Consider the following 13,713-nt stretch of genomic DNA (forward strand, 5'->3'; position numbering starts at 1 on the left):
TTTTTTTTTTGGGCTCCAAAACCCTGTCTGTGTAAAGAGTTATCAAGCTTTTTTCTCAGACAGCGTCACAGAAACCATATCATGTTATTTTGCCCCTATCTATGAACTGCCAAGTACAAGGGGAGATAGATATATCGCGAGCCCAAACCCCTCGCCTTTGCCATATGTAACATTCTTCATCTAGTGCAGTATTTCACACACACACACACACACATATATATATATATATATATAGAGAGAGAGAGAGAAACAGAGAGAAACAGAAGAAGAAGAAGAAAGTCGGTTCTTTTAACTTCTTCCCCCCTTTCGCTGAGCCCCGCTTTGCTAGCCGTCCTGTCGAATCCACACCCCTCCAACTATTTAGTCCATTATTTCACCTACAAGGTCCAGCTCCGTCCATCACTTGACCTTTCACCATTCTTCACCACACAAACGCTGGGGCAAGGAGGTCCTCAAAATCTTGTCTTGTCTCGCGGCCGTCCTGCTCGTCTATTAATTACGCTTTTCTCCCCCTCGGTTCTCCGACCTGTCACCTCTCCGGCCTATGGCTTGAATGCTTCCTCCGCTCCTCCACCCCCGCCGTCTCGATAGCTCCCGGCCATCATCCTCCTCCTTCTCATGCCACATCGGTCTCCCTCACACCCCGCCGTTTTGTCGCCTTAAACATTGGATAGCTGGGTTGAAAACCCGAACAACCTGAAAACAAAAAAGGGAAGAAAAAAAAAAAGAAAAGAAAAGGGAAGAAAGAAAAGGAAAGGATAAAGAGAGGACCTATTGTGCCCTTTTTTCCTTTTTTTTTTTTTTTTCCTTCTTTTTTTTTCCTTCTTGACCGGCGTTGTTGTTGTTGATGAGGACCTCCCGAACCAGACCAGACAGCCTTTGGCATTCACCCTTTAATCCCTAGTGATCTGGTAATGCCTGCATGCTTGTTTCCAATCTCTACTTCTGTCACTGACCGTTTCCTCCGCTCTGCTTCTTCTAGCTCCCCCTCTCCCGCCGTAGACTTTCGAGATTGTCTTCATACCTCCTCCTCCTCCTCCTCCTCCTCCTCCCCCGCCGTCGAATTCCCGGAACGCCTCTTGATAACAGAATCCGAATGACACAAACGAAGACGATTGCCGTTGTTAATGCTGCCGGCCGTCAAGCAGCATCGCTTATCCGCGTTGCTTCCGCCGTCGGTTACCACGTGCGAGCGCAGATACATTCCCTCGAAGGAGTCATACCGCAGGAACTTAAGAATCTCCCCAATGTGACGCTCTTGAAGGGCCCCCTCCTGAACAATGACGCCCTCATGAACTCGCTGTTCGAAGGCGCGCAGCTCGCCTTCATCAACACCACTTCGCAAGCCGGCGACGAGGTGGCGATCGGACGAGCGCTCGCCGATGCCGCTAAACGAGCGGGCACGGTTCAGCACTACATCTACAGCAGTATGCCCGACCATTCCATCTACAATCCGCATTGGCCCAGTCTACCGCTCTGGAGCTGCAAGTTCGCCGTGGAGAACTATGTGCGCCAGCTCGGTCTCCCTGCTACCTTTGTGTACGCCGGTATCTACAACAACAACTTCACCAGCCTTCCGTATCCGCTTTTCTGCATGGAACTGATGGCCGACGGTGGGTTTGAATGGCGCGCTCCCTTCCATCCCGACATCCCGCTTCCCTGGCTGGACGCCGAACACGACGTGGGGCCTACAATTCTGCAAATATTCAAGGATGGGCCGAAGAAGTGGAACGGTCACCGGTGAGCGCACTCTTCGTCACTTTTCTTTTTCCCCCCCCCTCCATTGTCTTGTTATCCCATCTAACCATCTCACTTCCAATCAGGATTGCCATGTCGTTCGAGACGTTAACGCCAAGACAAGTATGCGACGCATTCTCCCGAGCTCTCGACCGCCGTTGCACATACGTCCACGTTCCCAAAATCGAGATCAGGGTCTCCGTGCCCACCGGATACCGCGAGCAGCTCGAAGGCATCGAGGTACTGTTCGGGCAGATGTGCGCTCCTTTCTTCCCGAACCCGGAGTTCAACCATCCCACCACCGGTCCACGCGCCGGTAAGACGATTATTCCGGAGCCCGATCAAGATGGCGTGGTGGCACTGCCGCTTGTCGATGAAGCCAGGACTCTATGGGAAGGGTGGAGGAGCATGGAGGAATACGCGCGTGAGGCATTCCCCGTGGAAGAGGAAGCTAACGGATTGGATTGGATGTTTTGAGGCCGACGAATAACTAAATTACGCATACGATACGCCGCTTTTTACGGAGTACATCCGTTCTTTTGACGGTTAAAATATGTTAACCTGGTCGGGCGGGCGTTCTTTCTCTATTGACCGCTCGTTGGCGGCAGCAGTGATGGCTGCGTGACCACTTGGGATGGGCGTAGGTCCCGTTTCAAGTGTACTATTTAAAAGCAAGTGATATGGCATGATACCATATCTATGATTTCCCTTGAATTTCAGGGGCAAAAATGCTGAAAAGAATTACGAATTGAATCTTCTTTGAACCTATTCTTGTATCTACCCCGTATTTCGTACATCAGCACCCCTTGTAACTAAAGTAAGAGTTAGTTCCTACATATAATAATACTATCGTTGCAGAATAATCAGCTCTATTCCCAAAGGCGCCCCTGGTTGACCATAGTGGACGAGATTTCACCTGGGGGGAATGTTGGACAAAGGTACTCCGTGTAGCCTTTGCATCCTGCAGGCCGAGTTCAAGCCTGCAAGTACCCGTCCCAAAGCAACAACTTTCACACCGGCGCCGCGAAAAAAAAAAAAAAAAAAGAGAAAAGAAAAAGGAGAAAAGAAAAGAAAAAGGCACAAGGAGCAGCGAGAAAGTTGTGCGCCAAGCCAGGCCCCGGGAGGCGCTAGCTAGGGCAGAGCTCAAGGAGTTAAACCTTCCTGACCGCCCCAAACCCGTGGAAGAAGCTCTGACAAGCCCAGCAGCAAAAAAATCTAAAACTCAAGCTAGCTGGTAGAGTTAGTGTGGGAGGGAAGCTTTTTTTCGTTTCATGCAACCCCAGGCAAATCCCCATCCATCGCAAATTAATTTTCTTTTTTTAATTCTTTTTTCCCGCTTCTTTTGAATCCTATCATCTCTCACTTCAATCAGTCTTTGCACGGAGAGAGCTCACTTCTCATATTTTGTTCTTCTTTCCTCTATTTTTTCTTCCCCTCCAAGAAAAAAACACAATACCCCAAGGGTGAGAGACAGAGAGAGAAGAGGGAGAGAGAGAGAGAAACGATGTCCTCAGACTCAGAACAAGTCCCCCTCCTCGAGAGGGCCGAAATGCCCGAGCTTCCCACCGTCCCCAAGGAAGCGAGGCGCGACATCGCCCTCCTGGAACGCGAGTTCTCGGATGCTGAGGTTCGCATGCGTACGTATATTCTTGTTCCCTTTTATTGTTCTCTCTTCTGAAAGTTGCTTTTCTTGTTTTTCTTGTGGAGGGTTTTTCTTTTTTTCTTTTTTTTTCTATATACACATGTGTATGATTCCAGGATGGAGTATGTTGCCTCTGTGTTGGTGGAATGATTCTATCATTTGCTATACGGAGCAATATATAGATGTATATATGATTACATTTTGCCGCGGTGAAGCAAGGGATGGACGGGAAAGATGAAAGGGCCGTTTTAAAAGTCTGTGATGGCAAAAAAAAAAGGGAAAAAAACTGACAATCTATTTCTTGCATCTCGATTGAAACAGTTCGCCAGGCCATTCCCTTAATGCGCCCCCTGTACGCCCGCCGCAACGCCCTTGTGACCTCCAAACTCCAACACGTGGACTTCTGGCCGCGCGTGTTCGCGAACGCTCCCGCCGACATCGACGAATACATCCGTCCATCTGACGCGCAGATAATCAGCACCTGCCTGAAGAACATCACCCTCGACCGCTTCGAGGTCAACGAGAAAGGCGAAGGGGAGCCGCGCACCGTCCGCTTCACCTTTGAGTTCGACAATGGCGAGAACGTCTGGTTCGAAAACGATAAGCTGGTGAAGGAGTTTTATTGGCGGAAGGAGATTCTCACCACCGTGAGTGGCAAGAAGAGGGTCCGCGAGGGAATGGTCTCCGACCCCGTGAGGATTAAGTGGAAGGAAGGGATGGATCCTACCGATGGATTGTTGGATGCTGCGTGCGACCTAGCAGAGGCCGAAAAAGCTTTGATGAAGAAGGAGAACAAGACCAAGGTTTCAAACGAGGATCGGTTGAAGTTGAAGGAATACGAATCGTTGGTGCAGAAGGTCGCCAAGATCGAGGCTGAGGTCGCCAACGAGGGCGAAGGGGACGATGAGGAGGGTGAAAGCAGCCCTATGGGTTTGAGTTTCTTCGCCTGGTTCGGATATCGTGGTGGGGATGTCTCTGCCGAAGAGTCCGCCCGCGCTATCAAAGAGGATGAGGAGAAGTGGGAGAAGATCATCAAAGGCGAGGAGCTATTTGACGAAGAGGAAGACGAGGAAGAGGACGAAGATGAGGAAGATACGCTGGAAGAGGCTGAGATTTTCCCCGACGGAGAGTCGCTGGCGGTCTCACTCAGCGAAGACCTCTGGCCCAACGCTCTGAAATACTATGGTAAGAACAAACCCGACATCCGTTCTCTTCGAGGCGCGCTTTTCTAACATGCGTAGTTCAATCCTACGAGATCGTCCCTGATTTCGATTTGGATTCCGATATCGACGTGGAGGATGTGGAGGGCGATGACGAGGATGGTGAATCCGAGGATGAGCTGGCGCGTCCTCGCAAGAAGGTCAAGACGTGATTTTGTTGATTCTTCCATCTTTAGTTACCTTTTTTTCCTTTTTTTCCTTTTTTTAATTTGTCTTTTTGTCTTTTTTTTTTTTTTTTTTTTTTTTTGGTTCTGATATTTGGGTGTAATTTTAAAGCACGATGACCAAAATTAATAGCAGGATCAAAACCATAATCAAAATTGCAATGCAGCAACTTGACATCGTATCTTGCAATAAGAATGCAGTTAGCAGAGAAATCCCCCGATTATTCCGGATGTGATCTCGGAGACCCTGTGCACGGTAGGCAGATACTTACCCTCGTTTCTCCTGATTATATGTCCTACTCGCCTTACTCCGCTCTGTAGCTTTCCACCCACTCGGTCCGCAAGAGTGTCGACATCCTTCAGTATCTCTGCCTGCTCTTCTAGCTCTCTTCCCATATCATCTGCCTGTTGTCTCAGATTGCCTACGGTCCGAAACACGCCATCAAGCTGCTGATCCTGCTCCTGCATCATTTCCAACTGTCTCTGGTGCTCCAGCTCCGCATAATAATCCTCATCGCGGTCCTCATCAAGCAGATGATCGAAATCAGACGGGTTGGGCAACGCACCACCTCCTCCTCCTCCTCCTTCTCCACCAATACCGCCGCCGCCGCCGGAGATATCTGCTGGGACGCGTTTACCCCCCGCCTCCCTTCCGGCGGTAGCTGCATTCGAAGCAACCGTCTTCTGCAATCCTTCCCTCATCCCTTCGATCTCCCGACCCACATCCTCTACGAGTCTCCGCCGTCGCTCGACCTCATCAAGCTCGATGCCATACCGGTAGGGATCGTTTTCTACCACGCGGACGCTGTCGACGAGGTCTTCGAGGTCTGTGCTCAGTTCGTGGAGGGTGGATTGGAGTTCCTCGCGAGCCTGGAGGAGTTCGGGGTTGTTGGGTTTGGTCGCGAGGGAGCGGATGCGTTGGTAGGAGGAGAAGAGGGGGCGCGTAGTGTTGAGGGTGGCGAGGATGTCTCTGTGGAGGGTTGGGTTAGCATCACGCCGCTCAGACTTGATTGTCTAAGACAGTGCCTTTCTAGGGCGGTTCTTTAGGAGGGAAAAAGGTTTCGTACGCTTGAACTTGGAGGAAGGGGTCGTTGTCGTCGGGATTCATGGTGGACAATTCTAGGATATCACGAGATGATCTATGAGAAATGGCTAGGAGCTGGTAAGTCTGGTATTCTATGTTTCTCTGCGCTGGATGGCTGCTATCATTCAAAAGAAGTCAGCTCGGCCAATTGCCATTGTTGACAGCTTGAGCGTTAATGACGATGCCCGCAGTCGGCGCCCGGTCTTGGCAGCGAAAGCGGTTTCTTGGCGGCAGTCAGGCACCGAAAAGGTTTAACTAAATACTGAAGCATCCGTCCTTTCGCATCCTGAGACGAGGCCTGGAGTGACTATTGGGAAAATTGGAAGAGCTGGCTCCGTGAGATTTCCTTTTTCCTGGACGACCAACATTCTTCTAGTGCTTCTCCCGGAGGCTACTGGCCGGTTAAAGCTCTTTTCTTTTTTTTTTTTTTTTTTTTTTTTTTGGTCTGGTTTCAAAGTCATGATACCCAAGAAACCCCTCCCCCTCGCTGACGAGTGGGAAGATCCAGACAGTTATGTGAAATCTCTTTTGTCATTTACGACCTCCTCCGTACTATGGTCCAATCTCTGTGGAGGTGTTCATATTCTGGACTTTTTAACGAGGCAACCTGATATCTACTCCACGATCATCCCGGCCGATTGGCGCGAATTTTTTGACTGCCATGAAATCCGCGACATCGTGGACCTCCTTTTGAGAGAGAATATTGGGCCTTTTCGGGAAGATGATGCCGCGGACTCGGGATCCAGGGAGAACGGAAACCACAACACCTGGCGAAATGGACCGAGGCCGCCCCCCTCTCTTGTGGCGTATATCCATGATATTCGTCGGCATTCCTTGAAGCGTGAGTTCGTGCCCGACGGTGGTCTATCTACTGGAAAGCTTCCGCACAGTGTCGCTGTTGGAATGAACCCTAAAAAGCGACACGAGGTTGAGCACTTCTCTCGTTATGTTAGTACGCTGGTCGAGGATGTAAACGCCACTCGGGGGGAACAGGTCTCTCACATCGTTGATTTCGGGTCTGGACTAAACTACCTCGGAAGGACACTTGCCAGCCCTCCGTATAACAAGGATATCATTGCCATAGAGCGAAGGCAGAATAATATTACCAGTGCAAAGGGAAAGGATGTCCACGCCAAATTAGCAAAGAAGACCATCACCATGAGGAACAAGAAAGAACACAAGGCCAGACTCTTAGGGATCGACCCCGGTGAGCTGAAGTCGGATTCGGGAACTTCCACGCCGGATGGTGTAACAAACGATCAAAATGGAGTGGCCATTATCGTCGATGTCGTCCAGGAAAGGAGTGCCATTGCAAGCGACAATAGAACAAACGGAGAATCTGCAGTTGGTTGCATGCATTACGTCGAACATGAGATCCAAGATGGGTATCTAGAGCCCATAATTCGCCATGTAATTGAACCTTCGGAAGAAAACCCACTAGTTCTGGACGTCAATCAAGATGAACCACATAGTGTTGACTTATCAACTCTTGCTCTCACGCCTAATGACAAAGCTATGCCCCGTCCTCCTTCTCGGGTGATGGTAATCTCCCTTCACTCCTGTGGTAATCTAGTCCATCACGGGATCCGCTCCCTCATTATCAATCCATCTGTGGTCGCCATCGCCATGATCGGCTGCTGCTACAATCTCATGACCGAACGACTCGGCCCAATGACTTACAAACTTCCTGCCCTCCGCTCCCTTCATCCTCGCCTCGAAAAGACTTCCAAAGCATACGATCCTCATGGATTCCCGATGTCGAAACGCATGGAGGAATACACGTATGACGCCGGGAATGGAATCAGGCTCAATATCACCGCGAGAATGATGGCTGTCCAAGCTCCCTATAACTGGGGTACTGAAGATAGCGAAGCGTTCTTCACCCGCCACTTTTATCGTGCTCTCTTACAGCGTATTCTTGTGGATTACGAAGTTGTTCCTGTGCCTGGCTCAGTGCAGGCCGCCAATCCCACCTCAGAGCCAGCGAGTGCTACATGCGATACGCCTGGAACGGCTCTTATCGTTGGGTCGTTGAGGAAGTCCGCTTTCGTCTCGTTCCCTGCCTACGCACGCGCGGCCATATCCAAGTTGATCCGCGATCCCAAGTACGGAGAACTCATTAAACAGAAAGTCGCCGACATCTCCGACGAAGATTTAAACGACTATGTGAAGAAGTATCACTATGCTAAGAAGAATCTCAGCATCGCGTGGACGCTCATGGCGTTTAGTGCAGGAGTGGCCGAATCGATCATTGTTACCGACCGATGGCTATTCCTGCGCGAGCAGCAAGCTGTCGAACACGCTTGGGTGGAACCTGTATTCGAGTATGCGCAAAGCCCGAGAAATCTGGTGGTGGTCGGAGTGAAAAAATGAATCATGGCTATTTAGAATATTCAGAACATCCCCATCTGTGAGGGCGGAATGGTGTGTTCAGGTTAAATCCTCCAACCTCCATGAGGCCGGAAAGGATGCAAGAACCTTTCTGACGTGGGTTTTCAAGTGCGATTAACGGGGTGCAATCCGTGGATTATGATCCCAAACGCCGGTTGATGGACATCAGGCAACGCGAGGCGTTTCTGATTCCAACTACGTCTAACAGAAGCTTTCCTTCTGCGGATTTCCGGTTCTTCAGGACGGTCGAAGGTGGGCTTTTTGAGTGGGCCTAGCAAAGACAGAGGAACCCAATCAAGGAGATGGAAATGATTCAAAAAGCCACTGCGAAGAGTGTCTGGCAGTAACACAAAGCAAGTCAAAGATCCCCTCATCAGATGAGCAACAAGCCATCTGCCTGAACCTTTCCTCCTGGTGAAGGTTATGAAACCAGACAACAACTTGTTACATCACAGGTAGCACGTTATACTCACCAATATCTACAATTGAATTCTATATCTTGTAATATCTCTGCTAAATACCTGTTGCAATAGCATATTCATACATGAAATGTAGATCAAAAACCTAAATACGCTCGCTGTTTACTAGGGTTAATCAAGGTCAGAGGAAGGAAAGCTAAAGCATCATTGGGCCACGCAAGGTGGATGCACTGGAACCAGGTTAGGAGGACATGTCTAGTGGAGGTAAGTCTGTTGAAGATCCGACTTGATTTCCTTGCGAGTATGACCGGATGCTCGAACGAAACCATGGCACCTTCTTATGATGAGCTCCTCTGTCGGCAAATAGCAATAAATAATAGGACTTGTTGGTTAATTAACTATACAGTGGACTCACTGCTTACAACTGTTTATGAGTTCATCATTCATAGCCTCGTCCTCATCTTGGTGGTCATCCGATGCAATCCGAAAAACTGGGCCCATATAGGATTGCTATATAGGTGCCAGGGTATCCAGAAGAGTGGGGTCATTCATGGAATGATGACGAGCTGAAAACCGCATACTACTAGCCTATGCCTTTAAATGACTTGAAGAGTGGCGGAATAAGAAAGAAGATAGAAAAAGATTTGAGGCTGACACAAAACAGAAAAGGAAAATCTGCTTCAAAGCTTGGGGGCCGGAACAAGCAGACTTGTAAAACTTGCTTCGAGTGATTTACCCTGGTGCTTTAGCTATCCCTGCAATCCAGTCCGTCATCCAATTTTTGACCGATTGCAGTAAGGGATTGTTGGCGTTATCATGGGGGGCCTCCAGTGTCCAAGCTACGTTTCCGTCATATCCTAAAATCGCTCGGTGGCATTCTAGTCACTTGTTAAGCAATAAACAGAGTAAAACTTACTCAGACTTCTCCGTTGCGTCCCTGGTATCCATTATGCTATTCCTCAGCTCACTTTCACGCTACCACTGGTGGACAAGGCGGGACTGGGACCTTCAACAGAGTGCAAAATCCTCAAAGGCAGTTCAATAAACAGACCACAAACTTTGTTGAAAAACACATCAGGAAAGAAATCTAAAACCAGTCCATCAAAAAGCGTGGAGGGGCAAAAATAGCTTGTACGCCCCGGAGTCGCCCATTTGTGCCTTTGGACCGGCCAACTGCTCTTCTGTTCTGAATCCTGTTCCTATAAACCCGCAGACGAATATGTGCTGGATATACTTAACCATAGATCATCATTGCTGTACGGATTACTCCGTGCGGTCCATCGTGTATTTCCGACGGCGTGGGCACCAAAGACTGAGTGGCCGAAGCTCAGCTCAACACGTGATGCAGCGGAAGTCGGGGCGGACCATTCCGTCAGATTCCCCGCGGGATGTATTGGGCACGTTTCGCTGGGTATATGTATGATAAAACCCAAGTCGGAGGGCTCAGAGTAACTCCTCCACCACGCCCGCCACACAGCAGCCACGGCTGACAGAGGTCAAGGGGTAGCGAATGGGTCACTGCTTCTCCCCTTGAGATCTGGGATGTGTTGGATCTGCCTGCTACTTCGGCTCTCAGACCCGGCCAGACCCTGAGACTTATGTGAGATGTATGTAAAATCACAGTGAGCGCAAGCCCTATTGCCCTCGCGGGACGCTTCGACGACGGCGTGTGAAACTATACGCTCGTTTAATCCCTCCTTGGTGAGAAACACGGTTGGTCGGGTAGTTGACCAACGCGTCCCAACAACGCCGAGACACGGAATCGGATGACTAAGCCTAGTCAGGCCCTCTTTCTCTCACGTGACTAGCCTAGATTAAGAGGTGAAGGAATCTCTCGCATCCTGGCATAGCAAATGACAAGCATACGAGTCCTCCAGCAACCAAGGTTGAGGATGGCTTCGGTAAAACCTAAGTCCGCTAGGAAGCGAGATCGTGTACCGCCCAATCGGAGCCGAGCACCTAACAGCGTCCCCGGAGACACCCTGGCGAAAAAATACGACGTTGGGATCTCGGTGCATGACCTTCTCGTTGGGGTTTAGGTGGAAGGGGTACCATGTCCCAGGAATACCCTGTTCTAAGCATATCTCGGATATTCCCCCCCGTTTCCCTGCGACACGTGCATTTCGATGTCCTGTGTGGAAGACCTGCCCTTGATCGGGTTTTGGGGTCGGCTGGGCGTTCCATCGTGCGGGCGGTTCGCGTTGGGCGATCAAAAGAGGGGGCCAATGAGCGATCCCCTCCAAGGTACTCGGACTTGCGATTCTGACAGCTCCAAAGTGCAGAGGTGGATATCAATGTATATCCTCCTTACCTTTGAGTCCTCTGTACGGTGTTTTTCCTCGGCGTCAAAGACCGTCGCCGCATCCCAGCTTCCCCACCATCAAAGTTCCGAGCCCTGTTCGATAGGACATGGGGCGTTTTACTGGCCACCCTCGACGTAGCCGGCAGAATAGATATATGCTGTGGAGGCAAAATCCCCGAGAGACCGGAAAGCCGGAGAGAATGGCATGCGCATGAGTTCAAAATCCAACCGCTAATAAGGTCATGTCGTGTCGGATCTCTGTGCCTCCATCGTGCTCATAGGCTCGTTAGCGTCTGGCCTACCATTAGAGCGACTTGTTGCCTGGTTCCCAGTAGTTGGTCCTTTATGTCGTCTGAGGACCACGAGGCTATCTTGATCAAAAATGCCCAAATGTAACTTCGCTTTGGGACTGGGATGTAGCAATTGGGTTGGGCGCGTCTTGACCTCGTGCTAACCGTGGAGCTAGAGACGCTAGGGGCACATAGAGATGGATGAGGTCTTTAACCACCATCTAGGAAGAGAGATATTCCGACGACAAAACCCTAAGCAAATATTTCCTGTTCCCAAAGCTCCCCGTTGAGGGTAGGGAGGGTGTATTCTACTTTGCCCAATGTCGAATGATGGGCGTGGAAGCTGGCTGATTGGGACAGAAGCGGATAAGAAATTTTCTGTTGCCGGTGGAGATAGCAATTAATACAAACCCGAAGCATACGTATGCCGAGTGTCTTGAAGCTGGACGGTCGTCCTCTCGTTTTAGACTTCTCTCGTTCTGCTGGAAACGCCATGCCCAGCCATTCGAACACAAGCACTGATGGCCACGACTAACCGCTCACTTGAGACACAATAAAAAAGAGGCTTTAGGGGAAGCCACTGACTTGGCGAAGCTTAAGACTTGAAAAAAGCGAACAGACAATGATGCCAACTCCTCTAACTGTCCTCTAACTGCTTTGCCTGGCGACTCGTTGACGGCTTCGATGCGCGTGCTTCTCTAATCGGCGTCTAATGATCATTGCGGATCCACCTCGCTCGGTCGAAAATGAAAAAAAAAATTTCACGATACCACGCGGTCCTGTCTTGGTGAAGCTAATTTCCCCGGTGATAATGCTGCGATGCAAGCGCGGGCACCAACTGGCAGAGCCTAACCATATTCGGCCTAGCGCGCCAGCCACGTCGCTCTTGGGTATGATCGCTAAACCGGCCAAGCAACGCCTTCAACCTCGCCCTCGGCCTCCGCTTCCCCTGCCGCCGGCGCTCGCAGCACCACACGCCATCCCACGTCTTCGCTTTCATCTTGGTCCCAGAGCGTTTTGACCCCTCATACAAAGAGACAACATATCTGCCCAGCAGCGGTATGGCAATCACAATCCTCGTCGGGAAATAATAAGCGCCCAGATAGCGGCCGTTCGCAGAAAATGACCATGTCTGGGCGGTTACAGCCAAGTTGAAGACACAAGCCTGCCAAGCCCAAAGTGCTTGAGTTGTGGCTGTTTCTTGGTGCTGATCAGCCGGCTCACTAGCTCAAAAATAGCACCCAGAAGTTCCGTGGAACAAAATTGACTTTCGAGGAATCGTCGTTGTTGGTTCTGCTACCAGGATTCTCCAGACTGTGAACCACACCACCCCTTGTCTCCCGGATGTAAACAACATGTGATGCTACTCTCGTTCTCCACATGCCCCGGCAGCTTCAGAGTCGTCCCCCTTGTCAGCCCTTTTTCGCAGTCGAAAACAGCCTTATCCAACCAAGAATGCGGCGAGGAGAAAAGAGAAATGAACAGACCCAATCTCCTCGGTCACGATGCCAGGTAAAAATCAATCAAATCAACAAATCACTTTGCTCTTAAAGAAAACGTAAAATCTTTATCTGGAGCCACCCAAGCCGAGAGAAGCAGCCACCCTTCTTGCGCAATCAAGCCCTCCCGTCTCGCCAAAAAAGTTAACAGGGTGTTCTCATCTTCTCATGACCGAGTGTTCGCCAATCAGCGCTGAAAGTTACCTCCTCATTGCGATTGTGTCGCTGAATCTCCACGGGGTCGTCTTATTGTCACACGGAATGAAATTGCTTGACAGGAGAAATGATTGGACAACAGATGCCTGAATCACAGCCAAATACGATCCCACACTATTTCCTTTCTGAAAATACTAACACAATTATAACATACCCAACGATTACAGATTTGCTCCATACCACCTGCAAAAGGTTCATGGGTGCAAGCGCATGGAAACCAAACAGTGTTCTCGTGGAAATGAAATCCCACGCTGCAAAGCAATTTTCCGGCGCCATTTTCCTGGCTACTAGGAAGTTTATGTTGTTGGGGAAAGCACATCAGTACATTCTATGTTTCATGCATCATAATTAATATTCAATTGACAACAGAGAAATGCCTTTCAGCTCCTGTAACTCCTTGTCTGAGAGTCAATGGCGTAACCATCCAGTTGGCTGAGCGTGGAGTTATCCGTTCCGCCAAGTTGTCGTCAAAGTCTTTTTGAGGTAATTTATTATTCACGAAAATACTCCGTACGGGCTCAGTGAAACGGTCCCCCATCCTCTGCTCTTGGCTATGTCTGGCCTTCCACTTATGCGTACTTGGCACCTCCACAGACTTATTGGACTTCAAGAATGGAGAACCTGACATGCCTATGCCGCTCCATCCCCGGTTGGCAAAATTTCTATTGTCAGACTGCCTCTCAGGCCGTTCCAGGTTTGACGGCACCCCATCTTCGCTGCAACCTTCTTCTCGTCTGGGCGTCTTGGTT

At 49.9% G+C, this 13,713-nt stretch overlaps 7 protein-coding genes across 7 annotated transcripts; 5 read left to right on the forward strand and 2 right to left on the reverse strand.

Annotated features, from left to right (window-relative positions):
• The first annotated feature begins 1,066 nt into the window (after positions 1–1,066).
• Positions 1,067–2,600, forward strand: CIMG_13059 (nitrogen metabolite repression protein nmrA). Its single transcript, XM_001242590.2, has 2 exons — positions 1,067–1,740; positions 1,824–2,600. Exons 1-2 carry the CDS (start codon positions 1,097–1,099, stop codon positions 2,212–2,214), a joined length of 1,035 nt encoding a protein of 344 aa, XP_001242591.1. The 5' UTR covers positions 1,067–1,096; the 3' UTR covers positions 2,215–2,600.
• A 495-nt stretch (positions 2,601–3,095) lies between these two features.
• Positions 3,096–4,751, forward strand: CIMG_06488 (NAP family protein; the record flags this gene model as incomplete). Its single annotated transcript, XM_001242591.2, has 3 exons — positions 3,096–3,374; positions 3,701–4,564; positions 4,621–4,751. Exons 1-3 carry the CDS (start codon positions 3,242–3,244, stop codon positions 4,749–4,751), a joined length of 1,128 nt encoding a protein of 375 aa, XP_001242592.2. The 5' UTR covers positions 3,096–3,241.
• A 118-nt stretch (positions 4,752–4,869) lies between these two features.
• CIMG_06489 (SNARE domain-containing protein) lies at positions 4,870–5,895 on the reverse strand (the record flags this gene model as incomplete). Its single annotated transcript, XM_001242592.2, has 3 exons — positions 5,831–5,895; positions 5,036–5,733; positions 4,870–4,946 (listed from the first exon to the last, which is right to left on the reverse strand). Exons 1-3 carry the CDS (start codon positions 5,869–5,871, stop codon positions 4,870–4,872), a joined length of 816 nt encoding a protein of 271 aa, XP_001242593.1. The 5' UTR covers positions 5,872–5,895.
• A 411-nt stretch (positions 5,896–6,306) lies between these two features.
• CIMG_06490 (uncharacterized protein) lies at positions 6,307–8,220 on the forward strand (the record flags this gene model as incomplete). Its single annotated transcript, XM_001242593.1, has 1 exon — positions 6,307–8,220. The coding sequence occupies one exon, from the start codon at positions 6,307–6,309 to the stop codon at positions 8,218–8,220; it is 1,914 nt and encodes a 637-aa protein (XP_001242594.1).
• Positions 8,221–9,876: 1,656 nt separating this feature from the next.
• On the forward strand, positions 9,877–10,261 carry CIMG_13060 (uncharacterized protein; the record flags this gene model as incomplete). Its single annotated transcript, XM_001242594.2, has 2 exons — positions 9,877–10,074; positions 10,151–10,261. 2 exons carry the CDS (start codon positions 9,877–9,879, stop codon positions 10,259–10,261), a joined length of 309 nt encoding a protein of 102 aa, XP_001242595.2.
• A 522-nt stretch (positions 10,262–10,783) lies between these two features.
• CIMG_06492 (uncharacterized protein) lies at positions 10,784–11,098 on the forward strand (the record flags this gene model as incomplete). Its single annotated transcript, XM_001242595.2, has 1 exon — positions 10,784–11,098. One exon carries the CDS (start codon positions 10,784–10,786, stop codon positions 11,096–11,098), a length of 315 nt encoding a protein of 104 aa, XP_001242596.2.
• Positions 11,099–12,042: 944 nt separating this feature from the next.
• On the reverse strand, positions 12,043–12,631 carry CIMG_06493 (uncharacterized protein; the record flags this gene model as incomplete). Its single annotated transcript, XM_001242596.2, has 2 exons — positions 12,043–12,414; positions 12,491–12,631. The coding sequence occupies 2 exons, from the start codon at positions 12,629–12,631 to the stop codon at positions 12,043–12,045; spliced, it is 513 nt and encodes a 170-aa protein (XP_001242597.2).
• Between the last annotated feature and the right edge of the window lie 1,082 nt (positions 12,632–13,713).

Source organism: Coccidioides immitis (genome assembly GCF_000149335.2).
Source record: "Coccidioides immitis RS genomic scaffold supercont3.2, whole genome shotgun sequence".
Classification (NCBI taxonomy): Eukaryota; Fungi; Ascomycota; class Eurotiomycetes; order Onygenales; family Onygenaceae; genus Coccidioides; species Coccidioides immitis.

Excerpts from the sequence above, each read along its gene's own strand:
- CIMG_13059 (XM_001242590.2), top strand. The coding sequence starts at position 1,097 with ATGACACAAACGAAGACGATTGCCGTTGTTAATGCTGCCGGCCGTCAA. Across the intron at positions 1,741-1,823 it reads AAGAAGTGGAACGGTCACCG|GATTGCCATGTCGTTCGAGA; the intron begins GTGAGCGCACTC and ends ACTTCCAATCAG.